General features: G+C 41.1%; 1 protein-coding gene and 1 long non-coding RNA gene across 2 annotated transcripts in view; one reads left to right on the top strand and one right to left on the bottom strand.

Moving 5' to 3' along the window:
- The window catches only part of LOC109881279 (poly(A) polymerase alpha-like), a 28,697-nt gene extending 10,495 nt beyond the window's left edge, over positions 1-18,202 (bottom strand). Inside the window, exons 1-10 of the mRNA XM_031800884.1 lie at positions 18,019-18,202; positions 15,917-16,087; positions 13,816-13,882; positions 13,453-13,534; positions 13,144-13,253; positions 12,953-13,006; positions 12,668-12,779; positions 9,578-9,667; positions 5,996-6,134; positions 1,072-1,144 (exon numbers count right to left, since the gene is read on the bottom strand). Of these exons, the coding sequence (XP_031656744.1) occupies positions 1,072-1,144; positions 5,996-6,134; positions 9,578-9,667; positions 12,668-12,779; positions 12,953-13,006; positions 13,144-13,253; positions 13,453-13,534; positions 13,816-13,882; positions 15,917-16,087; positions 18,019-18,026 (906 nt within the window). The 5' untranslated portion in view covers positions 18,027-18,202. The remainder of the gene's footprint in view (positions 1-1,071; positions 1,145-5,995; positions 6,135-9,577; positions 9,668-12,667; positions 12,780-12,952; positions 13,007-13,143; positions 13,254-13,452; positions 13,535-13,815; positions 13,883-15,916; positions 16,088-18,018) is intronic.
- On the top strand, positions 17,082-25,152 carry LOC116356242 (uncharacterized). The gene is made up of 2 exons (XR_004204729.1): positions 17,082-17,237; positions 23,947-25,152. It is a non-coding gene; the product is annotated as an uncharacterized LOC116356242 (long non-coding RNA).
- Positions 25,153-25,461: the final 309 nt, after the last annotated feature.

Below are 25,461 nucleotides of genomic sequence, written 5' to 3' on the forward strand. Positions count from 1 at the left end.
GGAACAACACAGTGACACATTCTCAGAGTTATATCCTACATGGTAATATAGAGCCTCTAGCAGGGTTGGAGTGCCGGAGTCAATTTCATTTCAATTCAGTCATATCCTACATGGGAATATAGGGCCTCTAGCAGGGTTGGAGTCGGAGTCAATTTCATTTCAATTCAGTCATATCCTACATGGGAATATAGAGCCTCTAGCAGGGTTGGAGTCGGAGTCAATTTCATTTCAATTCAGTCATATCCTACATGGGAATATAGGGCCTCTAGCAGGGTTGGAGTCGGAGTCAATTTCATTTCAATTCAGTCATATCCTACATGGGAATATAGGGCCTCTAGCAGGGTTGGAGTCGGAGTCAATTTCATTTCAATTCAGTCATATCCTACATGGGAATATAGAGCCTCTAGCAGGGTTGGAGTCGGAGTCAATTTCATTTCAATTCAGTCATATCCTACATGGGAATATAGGGCCTCTAGCAGGGTTGGAGTCGGAGTCAATTTCATTTCAATTCAGTCATATCCTACATGGGAATATAGGGCCTCTAGCAGGGTTGGAGTCGGAGTCAATTTCATTTCAATTCAGTCATATCCTACATGGGAATATAGGGCCTCTAGCAGGGTTGGAGTCGGAGTCAATTTCATTTCAATTCAGTCATATCCTACATGGGAATATAGGGCCTCTAGCAGGGTTGGAGTCGGAGTCAATTTCATTTCAATTCAGTCAGTTGTATGATATATTAAGCCTCAAATGCAGTTGAATCAAATTGTTTGTAGTGGAACAGATGAAATAAGTAAGTGACTCGGGGTTCAGATCACAGGTAAAACCCCTGGCCCTAGACTTTAAATGGTTGATACAAGTGGGATGTGTCTGTGTCTTAGAGGAACGGGTGTTTATACATAGCTTTAAAAAATACATAAATAAATACAAATATTTATTTAAAAATATAAAACTCACTTTAGTTGGCAGCTCAGCTTGTAAAATGCTCTAGACAGTTAAGTTCATGTTTATGACAGTCCTTGGTTCTATTAGTGTTGCTCAGGAAAGGACTTGTATCAGCATGATCAACATTACCCTGGGGTCCCAGACTGGCAGGTTCAGGTTGCAGTCCTCTGGCTGCTTCAGGAGAACAGGGTTGGGCCATTCCCTGCAACACAACACAATTCAAGTTCAGTGTGATGATACAGACCAAGTATAGCATCAGTCAGCCAATCCTTTGCACTAGCCATCTTGTTTGGCTATGTTCCTAAGAAATACAGGAGTAATTAAGGCTGCCAAAAGCACCAAGGACTAAGAAAATGTGATGACAATCAGGGTTTCTCTGGATCAAAAAGGGCAGGGGGGCATGGCAACAAGGACCGTCGGCACGGCTACATTTTAGAGGCCTCCATCTTGGCACTGTAGAGATATTGCATTCTTAAGCCAATTGCCCCAATTCTATAAATATCTCTATAGAGCAAAGTTGTAATTATTATTATTTTTTAAAGCTAATTTTCTGCAATTCTACACATTTTGCCATGGAGCGGATTGAAAATGTTGCAGTTTTAAAAGATGTTCCCTGCAATTCTGTGCATTTTGCCATGGATAAAGCTGTGTTCTTTTGCTCAAACATAACAAAATGAACACAGTTAAATTAATTGTTTTTGGAATTTTCAATTCTCCGACTGTCTAGCTTTTATTTTGGTGATTGTTAGTTCTAAAAAACTAGATTATATTAAAAAAAAAGTAGAATGTAGAAAAGATAACCACAGGTTTTAGTCCTTTGAGTTTACACAAAGCTTTTAGACGACCCGAAAATCAATTTAGGCAGCCCCCTAAGGACTAGAATGGCAGAACAATCCTTGACCATAATATAGAAAGGGTGTCTATTAAATCCTGCTTCATAACGGGGTTTCTGGTAGGTGGGAAATGCCGGCTTTGGCCCTAAATTGTTTTAAAGACAAATAAATAAAACAGTTGCCGGAAAATGACAGGGAGCAAAAAAATAAAATAAAAATGTTTTTTAAATTGCTAAAAAGAAAATCTATATATATATATTCATTGATGGAAATGGATTTGACAGTCATGCTTATTGGTCAATAGTGAGACTGTTTAGTATAATGGAGTGGAATTAAATGGACTTTCCTTAGTTATCATGCATCTATTTATAGTTGGATTCTAGCTTGAAACATACTTGTTCAGGTTACCATACCAGAACTTATTGATTACGTCACATGTATAAGGAATGCATACAGTATGATAGATGTCGAGGAAGGTAAATAGGAACTAGGTGTGAAAAAGGTCTGTGGAAAGTTACTGAGTGAAGTGGAAAGTTACTGAGTGAAGTGGAAAGTTACTGAGTGAAGTGGAAAGTTACTGAGTGAGAAAAAGGGGAGTGCAGAAAGATTCTATTCTGTTAAAATATGTTATTGTTGAATATGAACGTTCCTAAGGAGCGAGGCAAAGGGCAACAGCGTAGTGTCAGTTCTTGATAAGGCAGACCAGTTTCTGAGGAATCATGTCTCTGCAGCTGTATGACCCAGTGGGTGATTAAACTTGGTTTGAGCTTTTTCTACTCTGTTTGTTCAGAACCGAACATTATCCAACACAACTATCACACGTGCACTATGCCATTAGACCCACAGCATATTTTGAGCAGGATTTATCCTGGAGCTCCTCAGCTGGTTGCTGCACGATTAAAAAGAGCTATACATTTTTTTTTCTCTCTCTCAACTGGTAATTGATGTGCACCTTCCAGTCACCATTTAAGTGCAGGCAACATGCAATCAGCGAGTGACCCATCACTTTACAATGTGAGCTGGAGGCAGTATGCATTTCGAAAACACACTTAAAATTGTTTGAAACCTGAATTTTTTCTTCTTCAAATGAGGCATGTCTTACCTTGCTTCAAATTAGCCTATAAGCAATTGAAACGTTTGAGGTAAATAGTTTTTTTTTTTTACATTAGGCGACGCCGTGAGTTTCAAGTTTACAATTGATCCTACCATTTTATATGCCCGTTATGATCATATGTCCATTTTCATGCAACAGTTTCATTCCAATAATAATGCTCTGCTCTCTCTTCCATCACTGCCACGTGGTTAATCATACAATTATAGAAGTAAAGTAATAAGGGACCATCATCCTCTGCCATATGGACACATTCATACATCGTGATCCATTGGCAACAACAACAAATAAAACGTTTAAAAAAATGTATTAAGAACACATTCTTATTTACTATGACGGCCAAACCTGGACGACGCTTGGCCAATTGTGCGCCGCCCTATGGGACTCCCAATCACGACCGGTTGTGATACAGCCTGGAATCGAACCTGTAATGATGCATCAAGCCCTGAGATGCAGTGCCGTAGACCGCTAAGCCACTCGGGAGACTAAAGAAATGAGAGCATGGAACTCATAGCCTATAGGCCAATGTAGCAGTAAGTCTATAACTTCCATTGATCTTTCACACTGAGAACGGGTGATTATCGAGACATTGTTGGAAATATTTTTACAAATAGCTTACTGTGAGGAACTATAGTTTTAAAATATAATTTGTGATTAATATAAAAATATTATATTAAAAAAACACTTTCCTACATAGCAGGCCAGGTACAGGTACTCTCTCTCAACATTATCAGGACAGAGAAACCAGACATATCCATTGCTCACCAAATATAAGACAATTGGGAAAAAATAAAAAAATAAATTGCAGCTTTTTGTTAAAAATCTCGCAAAATTTCAACGTCCTGCTACTCATGCCAGGAATATAGTATATGCATATGATTAGTATGTGTGGATAGAAAACACTCTGAAGTTTCTAAAACTGGTTAAATCATGTCGGTGACTATAACAGAACGTGTGTAGGAGGCAAAATCCAAAGGAAAACTGTTCACAAAAAACAAAAACAAAAATATCCCTCCGCCAGTCTCTGTATTGTCTATGGCAAGGGGAAATAGATAGCGTCCAGTTTACAATGCCTACAGCTTCCACACGATGTCGCCAGTACTGGCAATTGAGTTGAAGTTTATCCTTGGTGAAATGAGGAATAGGCACTTCCTGTCTTCGGGTACACCGGAGGAAGTTATGAAAGGGAGAATATGGACCATGATTTCAAGACTTGCTGCTATTGAATACAGATCGCCCCGTGATCAATTTGATCGATTATTAACGTTTACTAATACCTAAAGTTGGATTACAAAAGTAGTTTGAAGTGTTTTGTCAATGTTTATAGGCAACTTTTTTAATTTAAAAAAATGACGTTGCGTTTTGGGAAGCAGTTTTTTCCTGATCAGACAGGCTTCATAAATGGACATTTTGGGTATACATGGACGGATTTAATCGAAAAAAAGACCCAATTGTGATGTTTATGGGACATATAGGAGTGCCAACAAAGAAGCTCGTCAAAGGTAATGAATGTTTTATATTTTATTTCTGCGTTTTGTGTAGCGCCGGCTATGCTAATTACTCTGTTTACGTCCCCTTTGGGTATTTCGGGGGTTGCATGCTATCAGATAATAGCTTCTCATGCTTTCGCTGAAAAGCATTTAAAAAATCTGACATGTTGGCTAGATTCACAACGAGTGTAGCTTTAATTGAGTACCCTGCATGTGTGTTTTAATGAAAGTTTGAGTTGTATCGAGTACTATTAGTTGTCACTCTGAAATTTCCGCTGATGTTGATCCCTGTACAGGGACAGCAGCCGTAAAACATATCCATTGCTCACCAAACATAAGACAATTGGAAAATAATAAAAAAATCGGAAAAATCTCTTAAATGATGGTTACGAAATAAACCAAAAGTTATTTCTCACAAGTGTAGCAAGTTGTGAGCTCTGCAAATGTTTCCACTCAGAGAATGAGAACGGTAAATGACTAATTAATACATGCATCAACAACTGAAAGGGATTAACGGTACATTAATTCCTCTTTGTCAAAGTTCTGTTAAAGGATTATGAATGATTTTATTTAGTATAGACAGGAGTAATTATATCATTTAGGCAAATTTCCATTTCATTTCCTACTGGACCCACCACTACACCATTAGACCCACCACTATACCCTTAGACCCACCCTTAGACCCACCACTACACCCTTAGACCCACCACTACACCGACCACTACACCCACCACTACCACCATTTCTCTCCTGTTCTACTAGACCCACCACTACACCCTTAGACCCACCACTACACCATTTCTCTCCTGTTCTATTAGACCCACCACTATATCAACTTTCTTTCGTTATCCAGATGACAAATGCACAGTCCTAGTCATATCAGAAACCCATCCTAGTCGTTTCATCTTTAGATTCTCCCTCTCTTTCTAAGTTTCTATCAGAAACGCTATCAAGATGCTCTGTTTAGAATGGTGTTTTCCTATAGACACTGTTTAGAATGGTGTTTTCCTATAGACCCGGTTTAGAATGGTGTTTTCCTATAGACCCGCTGTTTAGAATGGTGTTTTCCTATAGACGCGCTGTTTAGAATGGTTTTTTTTCTATAGACACGGTTTAGAATGGTGTTTTCCTATAGACACGGTTTAGAATGGTGTTTTCCTATAGACACGCTGTTTAGAATGGTGTTTTCCTAGACACGCGGTTTAGAATGGTGTTTTCCTATAGACACGCTGTTTTCCCGCCAACTACATTCTGACAAATGTTTGAAAATAACATTTTATTGGATGCTTCATTACAGGTGTTGTATGTTCTGTTAAGATGAATGACCATAATCTACAAGTGATTTCTGTCATTCTGAACATCGTGGCTGGACACCCTAATGGATTCTGCACCCAATGCATATGGGTCCGGTAAATTCTCAAATGGATATTTACAATCTTCGGTATATTTACAATCTTCGGTATATTTACAATCTTCCCGGTCACGTTGTCCGGCACCACGGAAAACCCTCGTTCATAAACACCTCAGACAAAAACCGACACGTGACTGGCAAAGCACAGAAAAACGAATGGCCATCTGAAAACAGGTCACAGAGTCCGCCTTAAAGAGAGACGTCTCACCACTTAGAGAAGACGAGGAAAAACTTGTGTACGAGGGTGGAGGCCACGGCGTTGGGGTAGAGCTGGCAGGTCCTGGCTACCAGCATGGCCCAGGAGACTCCACCCAGGAAGCCCAGGATGTTACTGTAGATGTTATGGCCTGGAGGAGAACAATAACATAACATTAGGTGTGTGTGTATATATATATATATATATAAAATGGTGTTGGGTAGAGCTGGTAGGTCCTGGTTACCAGCATGGCCCAGGATGTTACTGTAGATGTTATGGCCTGGAGGAGAACAATAACATAACATTAGGTGTGTGTATATATATATACAAAATGGTGTTGGGTAGAGCTGGTAGGTCCTGGCTACCAGCATGGCCCAGGAGACTCCACCCAGGAAGCCCAGGATGTTACTGTAGATGTTATGGCCTGGAGGAGAACAGTAACATAACATTAGGTGTGTGTATATATATATAAAATGGTGTTGGGTAGAGCTGGTAGGTCCTGGCTACCAGCATGGCCCAGGAGACTCCACCCAGGAAGCCCAGGATGTTACTGTAGATGTTATGGCCTGGAGGAGAACAGTAACATAACATTAGGTGTGTGTATATATATATATATAAAATGGTGTTGGGTAGAGCTGGTAGGTCCTGGCTACCAGCATGGCCCAGGAGACTCCACCCAGGAAGCCCAGGATGTTACTGTAGATGTTATGGCCTGGAGGAGAACAATAACATAACATTAGGTGTGTGTATATATATATATATAAAATGGTGTTGGGTAGAGCTGGTAGGTCCTGGCTACCAGCATGGCCCAGGAGACTCCACCCAGGAAGCCCAGGATGTTACTGTAGATGTTATGGCCTGGAGGAGAACAGTAACATAACATTAGGTGTGTGTATATGTATTATATATGTATAAATATAAGAGGTTAGATTTGTTGTTGCCCTACAGGGCAGTTGGCAGAATAGAGGTGCGTTGTTGTAGCCGTAACAGCAGTACATACATTAGGGGTTTAAACGGAAGAAGAGAAATACCACTAACAGGTCCCAATCATGATGTGGCGGTAGCGGAGGGAGGAGACAGGGAAACAGCCCTTTCCTTAAGAAAAGTCAGAGGAGTGAGTAAACCCCAACTTAAGTTATAAATCACCTGTTAAAAATGTGCCAGGATTTATAAACACATCCATAAATATCTTCAGAAATGAGACGGATCCTGGTTCTGTTGAGTGTTTGTTTAATAGTGATTCCATGAGCTCTAAGATTCACACAACATCTGTCAGATAAAGTGATTTCACCAATTCAACAGTTTTTTAAATCTTTTGCCATGATGTAATAAAGGCGTAAAAAAAAAAACTCTCCGGGATATCTCAGATTGTATTTAGGGTTTACACTGTTCTAAACGGTCAGGATTCTTTAGAGGGCTAATCTATAGGTCCACCAAACACATGTAAAAATCTAACAGCCACTCAGACTTTTAACCAGATAAAATATTTTTTATTACACTAAAATTAAACCAACAAAACACAACAACAACAAATGATCCTTTGTAAATATTCCTAAAACAAATGTATTTCTAGTGAGAAATACATGTGGTATATTGTTTCCATTTCATTTTTTTGTGACCAAATGATCACAGATCCAGCCAGGCACTGGCAGGTGGAGGGTGTTTTAGGCCCTGCTAATCTAACAGCACCTGTTTGACAGACACTGGCCTAATACGTACCCAGCGCCAACTCCTCCTACCCTCCTTCTTAATATCAGGCTACAATCATCCCCACAAGTAGACCAAGCTTGTATAACCACCATCTAAGTGTCCTGTTTAGCTGTTATAACATAACTTACTTGGGCCTATACTTCAATATCAAACATTCATTTGTTTGTGTCATCACACAGCATACGAGTCATTCATGCCTTTAAATACAAAAAGTATTTTTGGTTTTAAAATAAAATAGGGGGGGGGGGGGGGGGGCTTAAATAATTAAACAAATAAATTGCAACATGTCGGCTAAAGCAACTGTATCATCTTTCCTGTGATGAAGCTTTGGAAGCCTGTTGGAATAGCTCCTCTGGGATTACTTAATTTGTTCAGTGTTGTTTACTGTTCCAGACAGTGGCACACATACCCATGCAGGCTCAGAGAAGCAGCCTACCCATCTTCCTGCAGGTTCAGAGAAGCAGTCTACCCATCTTCCTGCAGGTTCAGAGAAGCAGTCTACCCATCTTCCTGCAGGTTCAGAGAAACAGCCTACCCATCTTCCTGCAGGCTCAGAGAAGCAGCCTACCCATCTTCCTGCAGGCTCAGAGAAGCAGCCTACCCATCTTCCTGCAGGCTCAGAGAAGCAGCCTACCCATCTTCCTGCAGGCTCAGAGAAGCAGCCTACCCATCTTCCTGCAGGCTCAGAGAAGCAGCCTACCCATCTTCCTGCAGGCTCAGAGAAGCAGCCTACCCATCTTCCTGCAGGCTCAGAGAAGCAGCCTACCCATCTTCCTGCTGTCTTATTTTAGAAAAACCCTCACACCAACTACATTTCACATGACCAGTGGATTCTCCAGTAGTTTCCACAACCATGTCTAATGTCTTCCACACATGACTTGTCCGGCCCAAATCAATCCTCAGAATTTGAGTCTGGCCAGGTATAAGACCAGGATGAGCAGTCGAGACCAGCCGGGTGGTCAGAGAATGACAACTTTAATTCACTTGGAATTTTATTTATCGTTTTAAATGGAAAACCCGATTAAAACGGCAGTTTCAAAGCGTAAAGAAAAAAATCTATTAATCACATCTATAGTATACAAGCCGATTCACATTCGTGAGTGAGCTATTTGGCCGTACATGAATGATCACCAGGCACCAGTGTAAGTTAGCTGGTCCTGCAATTCAGCTGTAATTCCTTGACGGTTCTGCCTCGTCTCCCAATAAGCTTGGCGAATCCTATGCCATATCACTAACAGCCATCCAGCTTCTAAATAGAACTAAAGGGTTGGGGGTCGAAGGGGATGTTTTTTGATTGGGCTTAGTTTACCACAATTTAAAAAATACAATAACTACAGCCACAGCTAGAGAATCAGATTCAGTACCTGCACCTGACTGGCCTTACATGCCAGTGAGTGACTCGCTCTGCGGCTTTCATTGTCTTGCTGTTCCCGCAAGACAAAATATGATTGGAAAGTCAGAATCATGATTGGAAAGTCAGAATCATGATTGGAAAGTCAGAATATGCAAGCCAAACAAATTCACTTGAAGTCTGTCCTGTGTGTAAAAATGCCATGACACGGTTTCTTTTAGGCAGGATAATCCTGTTTAGGAAATAGGAGCTCAGTTTGGGCCCAGCGTGTTGACATGTCATTAGTTCATTGTTTGTGTGAAAAGAGGGCAAGGTGAGAATGAGTGAGATACGCCCAACCTGTCTAGCCACAACAGTCTCAGCCACTCAGTGTTACACAGCACACACACAAGAACAGGGACTGACACATACAAGCAGGTGAACACACACACATGCGCTTATGGAAGATACTGACTCAACACACATAGTTCTGTTTTCCACCAAGACAAATGACTGCGCTCCTATGCAACAACAATACTACAGATCCAACTCACGTTTAGCCCACAGCTTGATGGTCCTCAGAGTCAGTCTGAAGTTCTCAATGTTGGGTACAAGATGGAGGATCTCATCTGTAACTCTGCAACCTGAAAACACAACGTCAAGTCATTATTGTCCCCAACTAACCCACAGTCACAATGGAGACAGACAGTTAGGCTACAATGTATCCCCGTAACTAACCCACAGTCACAATAGAGACAGACAGTTAGGCTACAATGTATCCCCGTAACTAACCCACAGTCACAATAGAGACAGACTGTTAGGCTACAATGTATCCCCGTAACTAACCCACAGTCACAATAGAGACAGACAGTTAGGCTACAATGTATCCCCGTAACTAACCCACAGTCACAATAGAGACAGACAGTTAGGCTACAATGTATCCCCGTAACTAACCCACAGTCACAATAGAGACAGACAGTTAGGCTACAATGTATCCCCGTAACTAACCCACAGTCACAATGGAGACAGACAGTTAGGCTACAATGTATCCCCGTAACTAACCCACAGTCACAATAGAGACAGACAGTTAGGCTACAATGTATCCCCGTAACTAACCCACAGTCACAATAGAGACAGACTGTTAGGCTACAATGTATCCCCGTAACTAACCCACAGTCACAATAGAGACAGACTGTTAGGCTACAATGTATCCCCGTAACTAACCCACAGTCACAATAGAGACAGACAGTTAGGCTACAATGTATCCCCGTAACTAACCCACAGTCACAATAGAGACAGACAGTTAGGCTACAATGTATCCCCGTAACTAACCCACAGTCACAATGGAGACAGACTGTTAGGCTACAATGTATCCCCGTAACTAACCCACAGTCACAATAGAGACAGACTGTTAGGCTACAATGTATCCCCGTAACTAACCCACAGTCACAATAGAGACAGACAGTTAGGCTACAATGTATCCCCGTAACTAACCCACAGTCACAATAGAGACAGACAGTTAGGCTACAATGTATCCCCGTAACTAACCCACAGTCACAATAGAGACAGACTGTTAGGCTACAATGTATCCCCGTAACTAACCCACAGTCACAATAGAGACAGACAGTTAGGCTACAATGTATCCCCGTAACTAACCCACAGTCACAATAGAGACAGACTGTTAGGCTACAATGTATCCCCGTAACTAACCCACAGTCACAATGGAGACAGACTGTTAGGCTACAACAATGCAGAGAACACTTGAAACCTACAACACAGCAGTTGCTTTCAACCAGCTGTAGTTACGGTTACCGGTGAGTCAACAACCAATCGTTAAGAGGCCTTTGGACCATTCAAAACACACTGTTTTTAACTTGGATCAGTGTAGTGAAATACTGTTCAGCAAATTATTTTATCCTAAACGACTTACAGTACAGTAAATACACAGCACATGCAGAACATTTGGAAAGTATTCCAACCCCTTCACTTTTTCTACATTTTGTTATATTACAGCTTTATTCTAAAATGGATTAAATTAATATTTATTTTTTTCATCAATCTACACACAATACCACATAATGACAAAGCAAAACCAGGTTTTAGAATCGTTTGCAAATGTATTCAAAATAAAAACAGAAATACCTTAGTTACGTAAGTATTCAGACCCCCCCCCTGCTTTTTTTTATGAGACTCAAAATGGAGCTCAGGTGCATCCTGTTTCCGTTGATCATCCGTGAGAGGTTTTAACAACTTTATTGGAGTCCACCTGTGGTAAATTCAATTGATTGGACATGATTTGGAAAGGCACACACCTGTCTATATAAAAAGTCCCACAGTTGACAGTGCATGTCAGAGTAAAAACCAAGCCATGAGGTTGAAGGAATTTTCCGTAGAGCTTAGAGACAGGATTGTGTCGAGGCACCGATCTGGGGAAGGGTACCAAAACATTTCTGCAGCATTGAAGGTCCCCAGGAACACAGTGGCCTCCATCATTCTTATATGGAACAAGTTTGAAACCACCAAGACCCTTCCTAGAGCTGGCCGCACAGGCCAAACTGAGCAATCGGGGGAGAAGGGGGGTCAGGAAGGTAACCAAGAACCCGATGGTAACTTTAACAGAGCTCCAGAGTTCCTCTGTGGAGACGGGAAAACCTTCCAGACGGACATCAATCTCCACAGCGCTCCACCAATTAGGCCATTATGGTAGAGTGGCCAGATTGAAGCCATTCCTCAGTAAAAAGGCATTGCCAAAAGGTACCTAAAGGACTCTCAGGCCATGAGAAACAAGACTCTCTGGTCTGATGAAACCAAGATTGAACTCTTTGGCCTGAATGCCAAGCGTCACATCTGGAGAAAACCTGGCACCATCCCTACGGTGAAGCATGGTGGTGGCAGCATCCTGCTGTGGAGATGTTTTTCAGCGGCAGGGACTGGGAGACTAGTCAGGATTGAGGGAAAGATGAACAGAGAAAAGTACAGAGAGATCCTTGATGAAAACCTGCTTCAGAACACTCAGGACCCCAGACTGGGGCAAAGGTTCACCTTCCAACAGTACAACGACCCTAAGTACACAGCCAAGACAATGCAGGAGTGGCTTTAGAACAAGTCTCCGAATGTCCTTAAGTGGCCCAGCCAGAGCTCGAACTTAAAGACTTGAAAATAGCTGTGCAGCGATGCTCCCCATCCAACCTGACAGAGCTGGAGAGGATCAGCAGAGAATAATGGGAGAATCTCACCAAATACTGGTGTGCCAAGCTTGTAGTATCATACCCAAAAAGACTTGAGGCTGTAATCGCTGCCAAAGGTGCTTCAACAAAGTACAGAGTAAAGAGTCTGAATACTTATGTAAATGTGATATGCATTTTTTTCTAAATAAATTAACAAAAAAAATGTTTTGTCATTATAGGCTAGTGCGTGTAGATTGAGGGGCAGAAACAATTTAATACATTTTAGAATAAGGCTGTAATACAAAATGTAGAGAAAGTCAAGGGGTCTGAATAGTTTTCCCGAATACACTGTACATTTTAGTATCTGTGACCCCAGCGGGAACCGAACCCATCACCCTGGTGCTGATAACACCACACTTTCCCCAACTGAACCACATCAGGACCCAAGCTCAGAGGATACAAAGAGCTCAGTGTTACCATTGAGACTCCTAATGCAGCGGATGTCAAGGTTCTTCAGCAGCCCGTCATCTCGAAGGTCCAGATTCTTCGGGATTGTTTGCAAAGCTAACCGTGCAAACAGGATGTCGATCTAGAAATACACAACAAACAGTTCATGGACACTTTTTTTTTTAAAGTGGTACATCTCAATATTGGATGTACAGAACCAGTTTTGCATGGTTTCCTTGCAATAATGCAAATGTTCACATTTTAGGCGTATAAAGAAATCATGAACAACAAAAAAAATATGTTGAAATGTCACACCTCAATGCTGTCGAAAGACAGCTTTATCACCGGGACAAATGCCTCCTCAACAGCCTGGAAAATAAAGACAGAAGTTCATGAACAGTCTGCACCTTGTTAATTTTTTGGGTATGAATCTTTACCTCTACCAATACCCACTTCACTCTCACCTACTACCAACACAAGTCTCACTCTACCAATACAATGCCCACCCTCAAATCCTTGACTTCCTCCTGCTCCTTCAGCTTGTCCAGGAACGAGGAGAAGAAGTCTGTTCTCTCCACATGCCGAGGAGCCACAAACAGGGCGTCAATGTCTGCCCCTAGAAGACGAGGACAGAAGACCTTGTTTAGATGTAAAACTCTGTGGTCATATGTTTTCAGGACTTTTGAACCTGTGTGGTTGGTAGTCGTGTTCAGTAGGTACCAAACAGGAAAATGTTTTGAACTGAAAACTAGCATTCCTGTCGGACAACAACTCTTAATGTAACTTTTGTAGTGAAAAGTGGACATAACATGTACCTTTAGTGTGAACTCCTAACCTGTACGACCCAAATGTGAATATCTTCCCTCCAACAGACTCAATCACCGAGGCAGGCAGATTCTAGGAGAAAATAAAATAATCCGTACATACAATCCTTAAAAACTGTTGCATCACAGTAGGTAACAGTGCCATGCGGTTGTCATATCAACCAAATATTATACAACTGCATACCAAATCGCACACTATTCCCTTTTATAGTGCAGAGTCCTGATCAAAAGTGACCCACTACATTTGGGACTGAGCCATTTGACGTTATCACCAGACCCCTTGCTGTATCAGAGAACTGTCAGACCCCTTGCTGTATCAGAGAACTATCTTATAGGTTGAATGTAAAATCATACCTTCGTCTCACTGACGTCACGGATCCATTCCTTCACCAGTGTGTTCAGTTTTCCTAACACGTGTATTCTATGGAAAATAAAAGGCATGATTTAGAGGAAGTCTGTGGTACTTTGACATTTAACCCCCCTAGTCGTCGATGTTCACGCCCCCGCTGAAATGTAATTAGTGCTTCTCCACCTGCAGGTGCTTCTCCAGGTGCTTCTCCACCTGCATTGCTTGCTGTTTGGGGTTATAGGCTGGGTTTCTGTACAGCACTTTGAGATATCAGCTGATGTACGAAGGGCTATATAAATAAATTAGATTTGATTTGATTTGAATTAGCATAATAACAAATATATCTCTAGTTTAAACTGGTGTATTTTGGGGGGATTATTTTTATTATGCTAATTTGATTTCAGCATTGTTTATATTATATATCTTTTTTAAATATATTTTTTGCATTGGATGCGTCTCCATCCACCACATCCGTTGATGCTGCATCCGAGGTGGCAGAGCTAGAGTGGTGTTTGTCCGACTATGAGACAACCCGAAAATCAATGTTCTCAACTGGCAGTTTCATTAAATATTACCCACAAAACACCCGTGTCAACGTCAACAGTGAAGAGGCGACGCCGGGATGCAAAGGAAAAGCAATATCTCAGACTGGCCAATAAAAAGAAAAGATTAAGATGGGCAAAAGAACAGACACTAGACAGAAGGACTCTGCCTACAAGGCCAGCATCCCGGAGTCGCCTCTTCCCTGTTGACGTTGAGACTGGTGTTTTGTGGGTAATATTTAATGAAGCTGCCAGTTAAGGACTTGTTTGAGAAAAAGACGCCTCACTAGACACTAATGTACTTGTCCTCTTGCTCAGTTGTGCACCGGGGCCTCCCACTCCTCTTTCCATTCTGGTTAGTGCTAGTTTGCGCTGTTCTGTGAAGGGAGTAGTACACAGCGTTGCACGAGATCTTCAGTTTCTTAGCAAATTTTCACCTGGAATAGCCTTCATTTCTCAAAACAAGAATAGACTGACAAGTTTCAGAAGAAATGTCTTTGTTTCTGGTAATTTTGAGCCTGTAATCTAACCCACAAATGCTGATGCTCCAGATACTCAACTAGTCTAAAGAAGGCCAGTTTTATTGCTTCTTTAATCAGGACAACAGTTTCCAGCTGTGCTAACATAATTGCAAAAGTGTTTTCTAATGATCAATTAGCCTTTGAAATTGATGAACTTGGATTAGCTAACACAACGTGCCATTGGAACACAGGAGTGATGGTTGCTGATAATGGCCCTCTGTACGCCTATGTAAATATCCCATTATTTAAATTTAAAAAAGCAATTTCCAGCTACAATAGTCATTTACAACATGAACAATGTCTACAATGTCTATTTCTGATAAATTTGACTTTATTTTAAAATGGACCCCAAAAAAAAGGTGCTTTTCTTTCAAAAGCGAGGACATTTCTAGGTGAGCGCAAACTTTTGAGCGGAAGTACACATTTCTATTATCTTTCAGATATAGGACAGACATTATAGATCGTTTCAGGGGAGAGGAAGTGGGATGAATGAGCCAATTGTAACAGCAGCAAAGCCAAATACCTAGGCTACCCTGGGGCGGAAGGGTAGCCTAGTGGTTAGAGCGTTGGACTAGTAACTGGAAGGTTGCAAGTTCAAACCCCCGAGCTGACAAGGTAAAAATCTGTCGTTCTGCCCCTGAACAGGCAGTTAACCCACTGTTCCTAGGCCGTCATTGAAAATAAGAATTTGTTCTTAACTGACTTGCCTAGTTAAATAAAAGTAAAATAAAAATAAAAAATATATCATAACTATAGAAGTATGTCACTTTATAACCACGGCAGGTAACCTAATATTTAAGAGCGTTGGGCCAGTAACCGAAAGGTTGCTAGAGCGAATCGCTGAGCTTACGAGGTAAAAAAAAAAGAAGGTTCTGCCCCTGAACAGGCAGTTAACCCACGATTCCATTGTAGGCCGTCTATATATATATGATGTACTGGCAAGATATTGGATAAAGTTCTCCTCCTCCGCATAGGCCTTGACACTAGCTGATATAACTTGTGTCCATTCCAACATGACCATTTACTAGTGACAACCATCCTACCTGCGTTGTAGTTCCAGCTCCTCTTCAAACACCCCGTACGGTTTCAGGGCCTCAGTCAGCCTGTGTGTGAGGACAAGGTCAGCCTCCTTAGCTTGGACCAGGCTGATAGGAGAAGTGATCCCATAGTGCTTGGGAGTCTCCCGACCCAACAACACCTGGTTAGCAGTTGGACTGAAAACAGGACAGGACAGGCGTGTTTGTGATCTGAATAAATGTATGTGCCATGTAACAAATGTTACTAGGAATTTATCTTGGTATTGTACGAAGAAACATCCACACATCAACACAACTCATACAGAAAGAGCCTGACGGCATCACAGCACATACAAATGCTGCGTGTAGTGTGTCGTTTAAAGTTAGTTCTATACTGACTCCCTAGCATACATTGCCTGCTGTGGTTGTGGTGGTAGAGAAAAACAGACATAGCTATAAATCTTCATATTGGACTCTGGGGAAAAACACAGAAGTTTCTCAATGGATTCTGATGATGTCATGCCTCATATTATCTAGAATGTTTTGACTGAACAGAGCCACCAAGGACATAGTCCTTAGTGACCTTCTGTAATGTTATAGTTTGATGTTGACATGACATCACAGAGGCCTAACATGCTGACCAGACGAGGCATGCATGTGTCCGCCATCGAGCGCATGCTGGTTTTGTCCACCCACACCAGACACGATCAGGACACGCAGGTTGAAATATCAAAACAAACCCTGAACCAACTATATTAAATTTGTGGACAGGTCGCTTGCTGCTGCTAGCTAATTTGTCCTGGGATATAAACAGTTGTTATTTTACCTGAAATGCACAAGGTCCTCTACTCCGACAATTAATCCACAGACAAAAGGTTAAAAACAGTTTGCTTCTAGCAATCTATCCTCCTTCAGGCTTCTTCTTCTTCAGGACTTTATATGAAGGTTGGCAACCAACTTTACAAACCAAAACATAACATGCTGACCACACCGCTCGTGTCACAAAATAAATGTAAACATGCATGCTATTCAATCATTGCACCCACACTGCTCACGTCCGTCTGAATAGCCAGGTGCTAAAATAGAACTTGGTTCTATTTGTGACACTTGACACGCTGCAAGTCCCTCCTCTCCGATCTCATTGGTTTTGAGGAGCATATACCCACGTGGGTGATTGAAAGTCGAACTGAGATCTACACTCCAGTCCAGTTGTTGGTGGTAATGCATCTTAAAGTTGGTGGCCTACTGCTATATAAAGTACGAAGAAGCCTGAAGGAGGAGAGATTACTAGAAAACAAACGTTTACCTGTGGATTAATTGTCGGAGTAGAAGACTTTGTGCATTTCAGGTAAAATGACAACCCATTGTTTATATCCCATAAAAAAAAGTTCAAGCAACAGCAAACTAGCTATCTACATTTCTAAATGTTTAATGCTTTTCGACCTGTCCCCAAATTAATTTAGTTGGTTTTGATATTTCAACCTGCGTGTCCGGTGTGGGTGGACTAAACCAGCATGTAAGAGTTACGCCTAAATGGCAGTGGACAAGACTAACCCTGAACAGCCAACTTTCTCTAACTGGCAATGAAAACACATTATATTTTAGCTGTATCTGACAAATATATTTAACATAATTGCGAAAAAGATAAACGAATTAGAGTAGTAACAGTAGCGTAACATTGTCTTTGTTTGCATTTAACCTTTAAACTAAAAGTTTGCAAACGACAAATTTACAAATATCAACTTTACACTTCACTTTGTCACTAGAAAACACGTAGCTAACTAACGTTAATTGGTTACCGAATCACAATTTACCAACTAACGTCAGCTACGTGCTAGATGGCGCAAACATAGCACAAAGCTAACGTTGGTTAACGTGTTTTATTATGGCAGCTAAGTCCTGGAAATGCTAACTAGTCGTTTGCAAATTCACTTGCCCAGAACGCTTGAATGCATTGGGTTGAAAGTCAGACCCGTACTAACGATAACTACTGTAACTAGCTAATACTCAATTGTTTCTATACTATTTCCCGCTACCAAAAATAAATACTTGCCAAACTGGCTCGCCAGCATCGGTAGGCCCAATCCCCTTTCCAAACACATATCTGTCCAAAGTAACGAGATACTTACAGAGCCATTGAAACAACCTCCAGCAAGTCCAATCAGCCTTCCCAAAATTCCCTTCTCATACTCGTTTCTTATTATAAAAAATAAAAAAAGATAGCTATGTTATTTAACCAGCAACCGAGCAATGGGATTTACACCTTTTGTTTCCTCTAAACATGGCGCGTGTTCAAGCTGTGCGGTAAAAATCGCACCGTGAGTGGGTTGTGTTAACGTCATACCGTAGAGCACACTTTTATCACATGGGAACTGTAGTCTTTTAAAATAGATGGAAATTTTTATTTTACCAGGTAAATTTACGGAACCCATTCTCCTTAACAGCAACGACCTGGGGAATAGTTTCGGGGGAGAGGGGCGATGAATGAGCTAATTGTGAGTTATGTGTAGTAAGTACTCTGTGTAGAGTTATCATTCATCCTTACCCTAGGAGGGTGTCTATTTAGTAATTACACAGTAGTACTCTGTTTTACCTTCAGGGGGTTGAGTCTAATATATACAGTATAACTCATCTGCTGCATAGCCTTCATTTTTGTACTAAACAATAGATGTATTTGAATATCTAGTAGGTGGGTATAGAAGGATTACTTAACAATTTTACAAAAACACATTCACTTGAAGAGTGCAGATGTAAAGTTTGGTAACAGAAGGATGGTTTGTGCCATCATTCTGTTACTAAACTTTGTATTTCCACTGCTCAAGTAAATGTGATTTTTGTTAAAAGTAGTCCTTGTGCATAGTTATGGTTAAGTTTCGCAATCGTTGGTTTTAGTTTAACATTTTAAAGTGAAAAATCTAAATCTCAGCGTCACTGTTACCTGGAATAGAGTACCACAGTATGAGTCATAATACCCATAATCCTAGCAGTCAAACAGGGAAAGGGTTCCACTTGTTTTTTTCCCATCATTCGTTTTTCCCATAGGGGATTCTACAAACATTTAAATTAAGGGCCTGTGTTTTGTGTAGGCTTACCCTGATGTTTTCAATAACTGTAAATCTCTCTACCCCCAACAAATGAAATTGTAATTAGCTGCTAATGTGGCTATCATAAAGAAATACAAAATGCCATGATTATCTAGACGAGGCTGTTGAATCGAGGCAAAGGTAAACATCTCTGGATTAACTATACATTTAGCTAAATGTAATAATGAATGAATTGGCTGCTGGATCTTTAAATGTGCCTGTTAGGGAACGGTGTCAGCTAGAGATGACGTGCAGGATGATTCCAGGGATTTGTAGTTTTGCATGATATCTACTTTGATTCCAATTAGCATTTTAAAATCTGGGCGTAAAGAGCTGAATATATTGATAGGTCACCTTGTCCTAGAGAGATTTACAAGGTAATCAAAACCTCACGCCGGGGTAAACCTACATGAAACAAAGCCCTTTAAGTGTTTCTAAAAATCCCTTTTATAGGGGGGGGAAATTATTGGAACCATTTCTCTTGTCTGTGAAATTCTAACCAAGTGAGAGACTTTATAATTTCTTCAAACAATCAATCTTTATTATAAGATTTGCACATTTTTAAGCTAGTTAACGATCCACTCAACAACACTGCAGAGTTAAGAGCCCCTCAAACAAGAATCGGGTCTCAGCCTTTATAGGAAAATACAACCTCTGTCTACGTGGGAGTTTAGCAGGTGTGTGTGTGTGTGTGTGTGACCATGGTGGGAACATGGCGTACAAACAAGTGATAAGTGTTACTCGTTTCTGCTGATAGAAATATCGCTGCTCCTCAAACTAGCCTCTGTTCTCTTCGTATCTCCACACAGCTGTGCCCTTGAAAGATACGGAAAGGACAGAATGGACCAAAAAAGTGTGGTCACTCTGAGGCTCTTTGTTTTTGGGCTGTGTGACCAAGCTACTAAGAAACAAGAGGAAAACACTGTCTTCTCATATGGGAGAAAGACAGTGGAAATGTGCTGTAAAGCTTTAAACTTGTACATGCGGAGCACTGAGTTTGTAATTTTGCCACGATACCCTGTTTGACCACAAGGTTTTATGGGTATTATGACACCTTCACTGTGGGGCTCTATAGCCCAGCTGTTTTCACACTTTTTTTTAGGCTTATCCTGTTGTTTTGATAAATGTGTAAATCTCTCTCTCGGACAAGGTCACTTATAAATGTATTTACCCCTAACAAATGTAAATGCTGATGTGGCTATCATAAAGGTTTTTTACATGTATTTTTATTTCACCTTTATTTAACCAGGTAGGCTAGTTGAGAACACCTTTATTTAACCAGGTAGGCTAGTTGAGAACACCTTTATTTAACCAGGTAGGCTAGTTGAGAACACCTTTATTTAACCAGGTAGGCTAGTTGAGAACACCTTTATTTAACCAGGTAGGCTAGTTGAGAACACCTTTATTTAACCAGGTAGGCTAGTTGAGAACACCTTTATTTAACCAGGTAGGCTAGTTGAGAACACCTTTATTTAACCAGGTAGGCTAGTTGAGAACACCTTTATTTAACCAGGTAGGCTAGTTGAGAACAAGTTCTCATTTACAACTGCGATCTGGCCAAGACAAAGCATAGCAGTGTGAACAGACAACAGAGTTACACATGGAGTAAACAATTAGAAATCATTGAAAAAATTCTAACGCTGTGGGTTTGTAATTGGATTATGTCACGTGCTAGGGTAGTAGCTGAGGCAAGTGCACATTTTCTTCATAAAATGTACCATTTAGTTGTAGTTACATTTCATGAATATGATCTTTACAAAAACTCAAGAGTCAAACTAGAGGAATGCATGTTTATCTCTCATGGGGAAAATAAACAAGGTGTATTGCAAGACGTGATCAACACAGAGTCTTAACACTGTCAGGACAAAACATTTAAATACCAGTCGACAAGGTGTCCTAGATGTTTGGAGTGGTAACCACATCACACTAGTCTTGTAAACTCTTCCGGAGGAGATATTCCATCTGAAACAAACACATCATTGATTTATTTTCAATAAACACTCCAGTTGACTACTTTACTGTAGACCTAGCTACTTCACGTATTGGTACCTGACAACAAATCCCATTTATTGTTGAAGTGCAACCTATACAATGGAGGTAGTAGCCTTCTTCTTCACTATCTAACTCATTTCACCAGCGCTCCGTATATTGGTGTGATATATTTTTCAATATAACTAGCCAAGTCAGTTAATAACAAATTCTTATTTACAATGACGGCCTACCGGGGAACAGTGGGTTAACTGCCTTGTTCAGAGGCAAAACAGATTTTTACCTTGTCAGCTCGGGGATTTGATCCAGCAACCTTTCGGTTACTGGCCCAATGCTAGGCTACCTGCCACCCTGATATATGCATGTTTCTGTATGTGCCTTTCTGGTGAAAAATCAGATCTCTTTTTTTTTTCTTTTTTTCTTTTACCTTTATTTTACTAGGCAAGTCAGTTAAGAACAAATTCTTATTTTCAATGACGGCCTAGGAACAGTGGGTTAACTGCCTGTTCAGGGGCAGAACGACAGATTTGTACCTTGTCAGCTCGGGGGTTTGAACTTGCAACCTTCCGGTTACTAGTCAACGCTCTAACCACTAGGCTACCCTGCCGCCCCTTTGTGGGATTAATAAAGTTTATTCAATAAAAAAAGGAACAACATTACCAGGGAGTCTACAGGGTCATCTGGCTTGGCAGCACTCCATTGTGCCCTCAGTGAGAGGGCATCCTGTAGTTTCTCAGGGAGGGGGGGGGGGGGGCGAGCTTCCAGAAGCTCCTGCCTCTTCACCTCAGTCACATGACTTTTCTAAATATACACATACGTGTGTGTACACAACTCGGCTAAACAACTACAGCTCTATGGTTTGTTGCTGGTGGCCCACTCTTCGATGGTATACAGTGTTTTTAAGAGTTCACAGATCTGAGAGGACTGGATAGAAGTAAGCAATGGGGAGATGAGCCTATATAAGGGCCACCCACCAAAGGCTTCAGAAAAGGCGTTTTGTGACCCAGGAAGCAAAACGTCAACGTTTTACCAATATGAACACTGTGGCTTCAAATTTGTAAAAGTTGCGCAATGCGGTTGATTTTGAAAGCAGCGCATTTTGTGTAATTTTAACGAGCAACATTGAGGTTGCCATGTTACATCTCGGTTACAATTGTTCCACATGTTCAGTTGTCCTTGCTTGCAGAAAGCAATGCATTTACCAGACCGAAGGAATCCCCAAATAATACAAGTTAAGAAGCTAAACATGCTATATATATTTTTCTTCCGGATGCCAGAAAAGTGTTTATTTAGCTGTGGGGTCCTTAGTAGATTGAGAGCTACGTTAGCTAGTGTAACAGCATAGCTTCCGTCCCTCTCCCCGAGCAAGGGCTCAGAGCGAGTGACGTCACTGATTGAAACGCAATTAGCGCGCACCCCGCTAACCATTTCACATCGGTTACACTAGCAAACATATTTTTCTTTAGTTTGGCTAGCAGGCAAGAGCAATGGTGGCTCTTGTAGAATAAATACAGCTGCCAAAATCTCCAACTGAGAACTACTGTACACAGACAAAATATATGTCCTCGTTTCGGGATTCATCTGGATCAGTGAAGGCAACGTGTCGCTTGAGCTGATGCAAGGACGAACACACACAGTTCTGTGCACCAGTGTGGAAACAAAAGTAACCAAGGTGAAACAGAAGTGATGCTAGGTAAATTATCCAAGATGCACTGTGATTTGGATGCCAAATATCAATATCATAACTTTGATTTAAAGAGAACGTATGCTCTTTTACAAGTTTTGAATCACACAGTATTCATATCCATAACGTTAGCTACATAGTGTTACTGACATGTTGCAGTTCTGTTTTCTGGGTCACAGAACAACATTTTTTTGGGTTGGGTGGACCTCTGCTTAATGAGGGAGTGTAAAACGGGTCCGTAGTTCCGGAGATGCCCCACCAGACTGGTGATCTCCATCATAGTACCGCATTGTTCACCACTGACAGACAATGAAAGATTCTCTCAATGCCTTAAGTTCTATTCAATCAATTTACTACAATTACTATACACTGGTTCTGATAATTAGGTTGAATATTGGTTTTGAAATGCTTTGGCTAAATCAGTATTATATTCTAGCCTTACCAATTGTGTTCTGGGTGAGTCTCCAGCATGTCAAACTATTTCAGAACCATCTTCCACATTCTATGTGGCGCAGCAGTCTAAGGAGTCACTACAGACCCGGATTCGAACCGACCGGGAGACCCATGAGGCAGTGCAAAATTGGCCCAGCGTCGTGAGGGTTTGACCGGCCCGGGATGTCCTGATTCTCATCGTGCTCTAGCGACTCCTTGTGGCGACCTACAAGAATAATGACATCTATGAAACCACCAACTCCGCTTCACAAATGTTACAAAAACAAAAACAATCTGAATAATATGAAGTCCAACACGATAAGACGAGGCAACAAGCCTAAATAAAATCTACAAACATGCTTTCAGGAACAACGCATACTACCATACTACCACTCGTGTGTACACTAGCACATGGTAATAGCACTCGTGTGTACACTAGCACATGGTAATAGCACTCGTGTGTACACTAGCACATGGTAATAGCACTCGTGTGTGTGTGTACACTAGCACATGGTAATAGCACTCGTGTGTGTACACTAGCACATGGTAATAGCACTCGTGTGTACACTAGCACATGGTAATAGCACTCGTGTGTACACTAGCACATGGTAATAGCACTCGTGTGTGTGTGTGTGTGTGTGTGTGTACACTAGCACATGGTAATAGCACTCGTGTGTGTACACTAGCACATGGTACATTTCTGTTTTCAACCACCCCAGAGTGGCTCACTTCTGGGCGTGCTGGCAGCATATAGCAGCACGTTCGATTGTGCATCTCAAGAATTCAGCATAGCAAGTTTGTAAGAAGGTCTGGTTATTTAAATGAGTAAAGAGTTTAATCCATTCTCCATTTCATTACTTTATTCACAGGTAAATGGTAATATGCTCTAAACCGCTCTGGTGACAAACTTTGCTGCCTTGTTTCCAATCGTCCACATGGCTGCGAGAACCTATTCAAGTAAGTAAATCCATTTCAAGTGTAAACTATATTATTAGCTACAGTGCAGTCTAACTCAAATGAGCTGCTAACGTAACTAGCTAGCTATCTAGCCAACTTTACACTGCAAGGTTTGGTGACCAGGGCCATCTGGGACTGCCTCCTGAGGGCCTTCAGGCGTGTCAAGGCTACCTGTGTCCTGCATAACTTAATGGACACGAGGACCAGGAGGGGGATCTACAGCTTGCCGCCGTGTGCCAGAGGAGAGGTCTACAGGATGCTTCAAGGATGGGGGCAAACAACTCAGCACAGGAGGCAATCCATGTGCGGGAGATCTTCACCACCTTCAAAGAGGGTGCTGTTCCCTGTCAACACCATAGACTACACTATGCACAACCAAATGCTCTTAAGAGCCATCCACATTGCAATAAGAGTATTCTTCCATTTACTTAGCTATGTCAACTGCAGTTATTCAATTCCAGGTTTTTTTCCTTTTGATTTCTACTTCAGGTGAGGGTGCTGCCTGTACAAAAACAAAAAAGGCTCTTTCAAGAGTCGCCCATATTGAGAACAATTACACACATCTCTCGTCTCCAGGTAGGTTCTGATGTGAGAGGATAAACTGGGTGCCCGAGGCTGTTCGGAGACATGGCCAGAGACACTTATGTATCTGTGATAAACAGAGAATATTAGGGTAACCCTGTAATTCATGAATCATATGCTGTCTTCCCTGTTCCTCTCTTCTTACGACTTTGTCTCTCTCATACCTCTCCCCAACTTCCTTTTCATCTGTTTTTATAGTGGCCGCCAGATGTGGCCGCCAGATGTGCATTGAAGTACAGATTGAACATTTTTATTTAGCATATATTACATTTATAATGCATGTATTTATAACACTTGGATAATGAACTTTCAGTAAAGCGTTTCACGTTCTCTACTGGTTGAAATGAAGTCTCGTTTGATGACCAACTACACCTATCCTGTGTTTATCAGATCAATGCAGAAGAAGTGTTTGCTATTGAGATGAACTAGTTGTATAGTAGTTACATGATGCAAAGGAAGTGTAGTGTACTGTTTTTAAATCAAATTTAAAAAATCTGTTTCTGTATATATGAATTATAAATCCACCTTTAACTAAAGTTTCTAGTCTATTGCATAGTTACAATGTGTAACCATTGAGGGACCTGGATTGGAAAAACACTGGATGTTAATAATTGTCATACATACACAGCATCATTCTAATAATGGAGTTTGATACTCCTGGTATTGGATATGACTGAAATGTCTCAGATATTCATAGCTGAAACGCACCTTTTATTTGCCAATTTGGAGTACATGAATCAGTGAATGTATTCAATGTACAGGCTACAATGTGAGGATCTCATGCTTGGTAATAACTGCATGTGTATATAGGACTTGCATCATTGGCAAAACGTTTATATTCTACT

This window comes from Oncorhynchus kisutch, linkage group LG21, assembly GCF_002021735.2.
Source record: "Oncorhynchus kisutch isolate 150728-3 linkage group LG21, Okis_V2, whole genome shotgun sequence".
Taxonomy (NCBI): domain Eukaryota; kingdom Metazoa; phylum Chordata; class Actinopteri; order Salmoniformes; family Salmonidae; genus Oncorhynchus; species Oncorhynchus kisutch.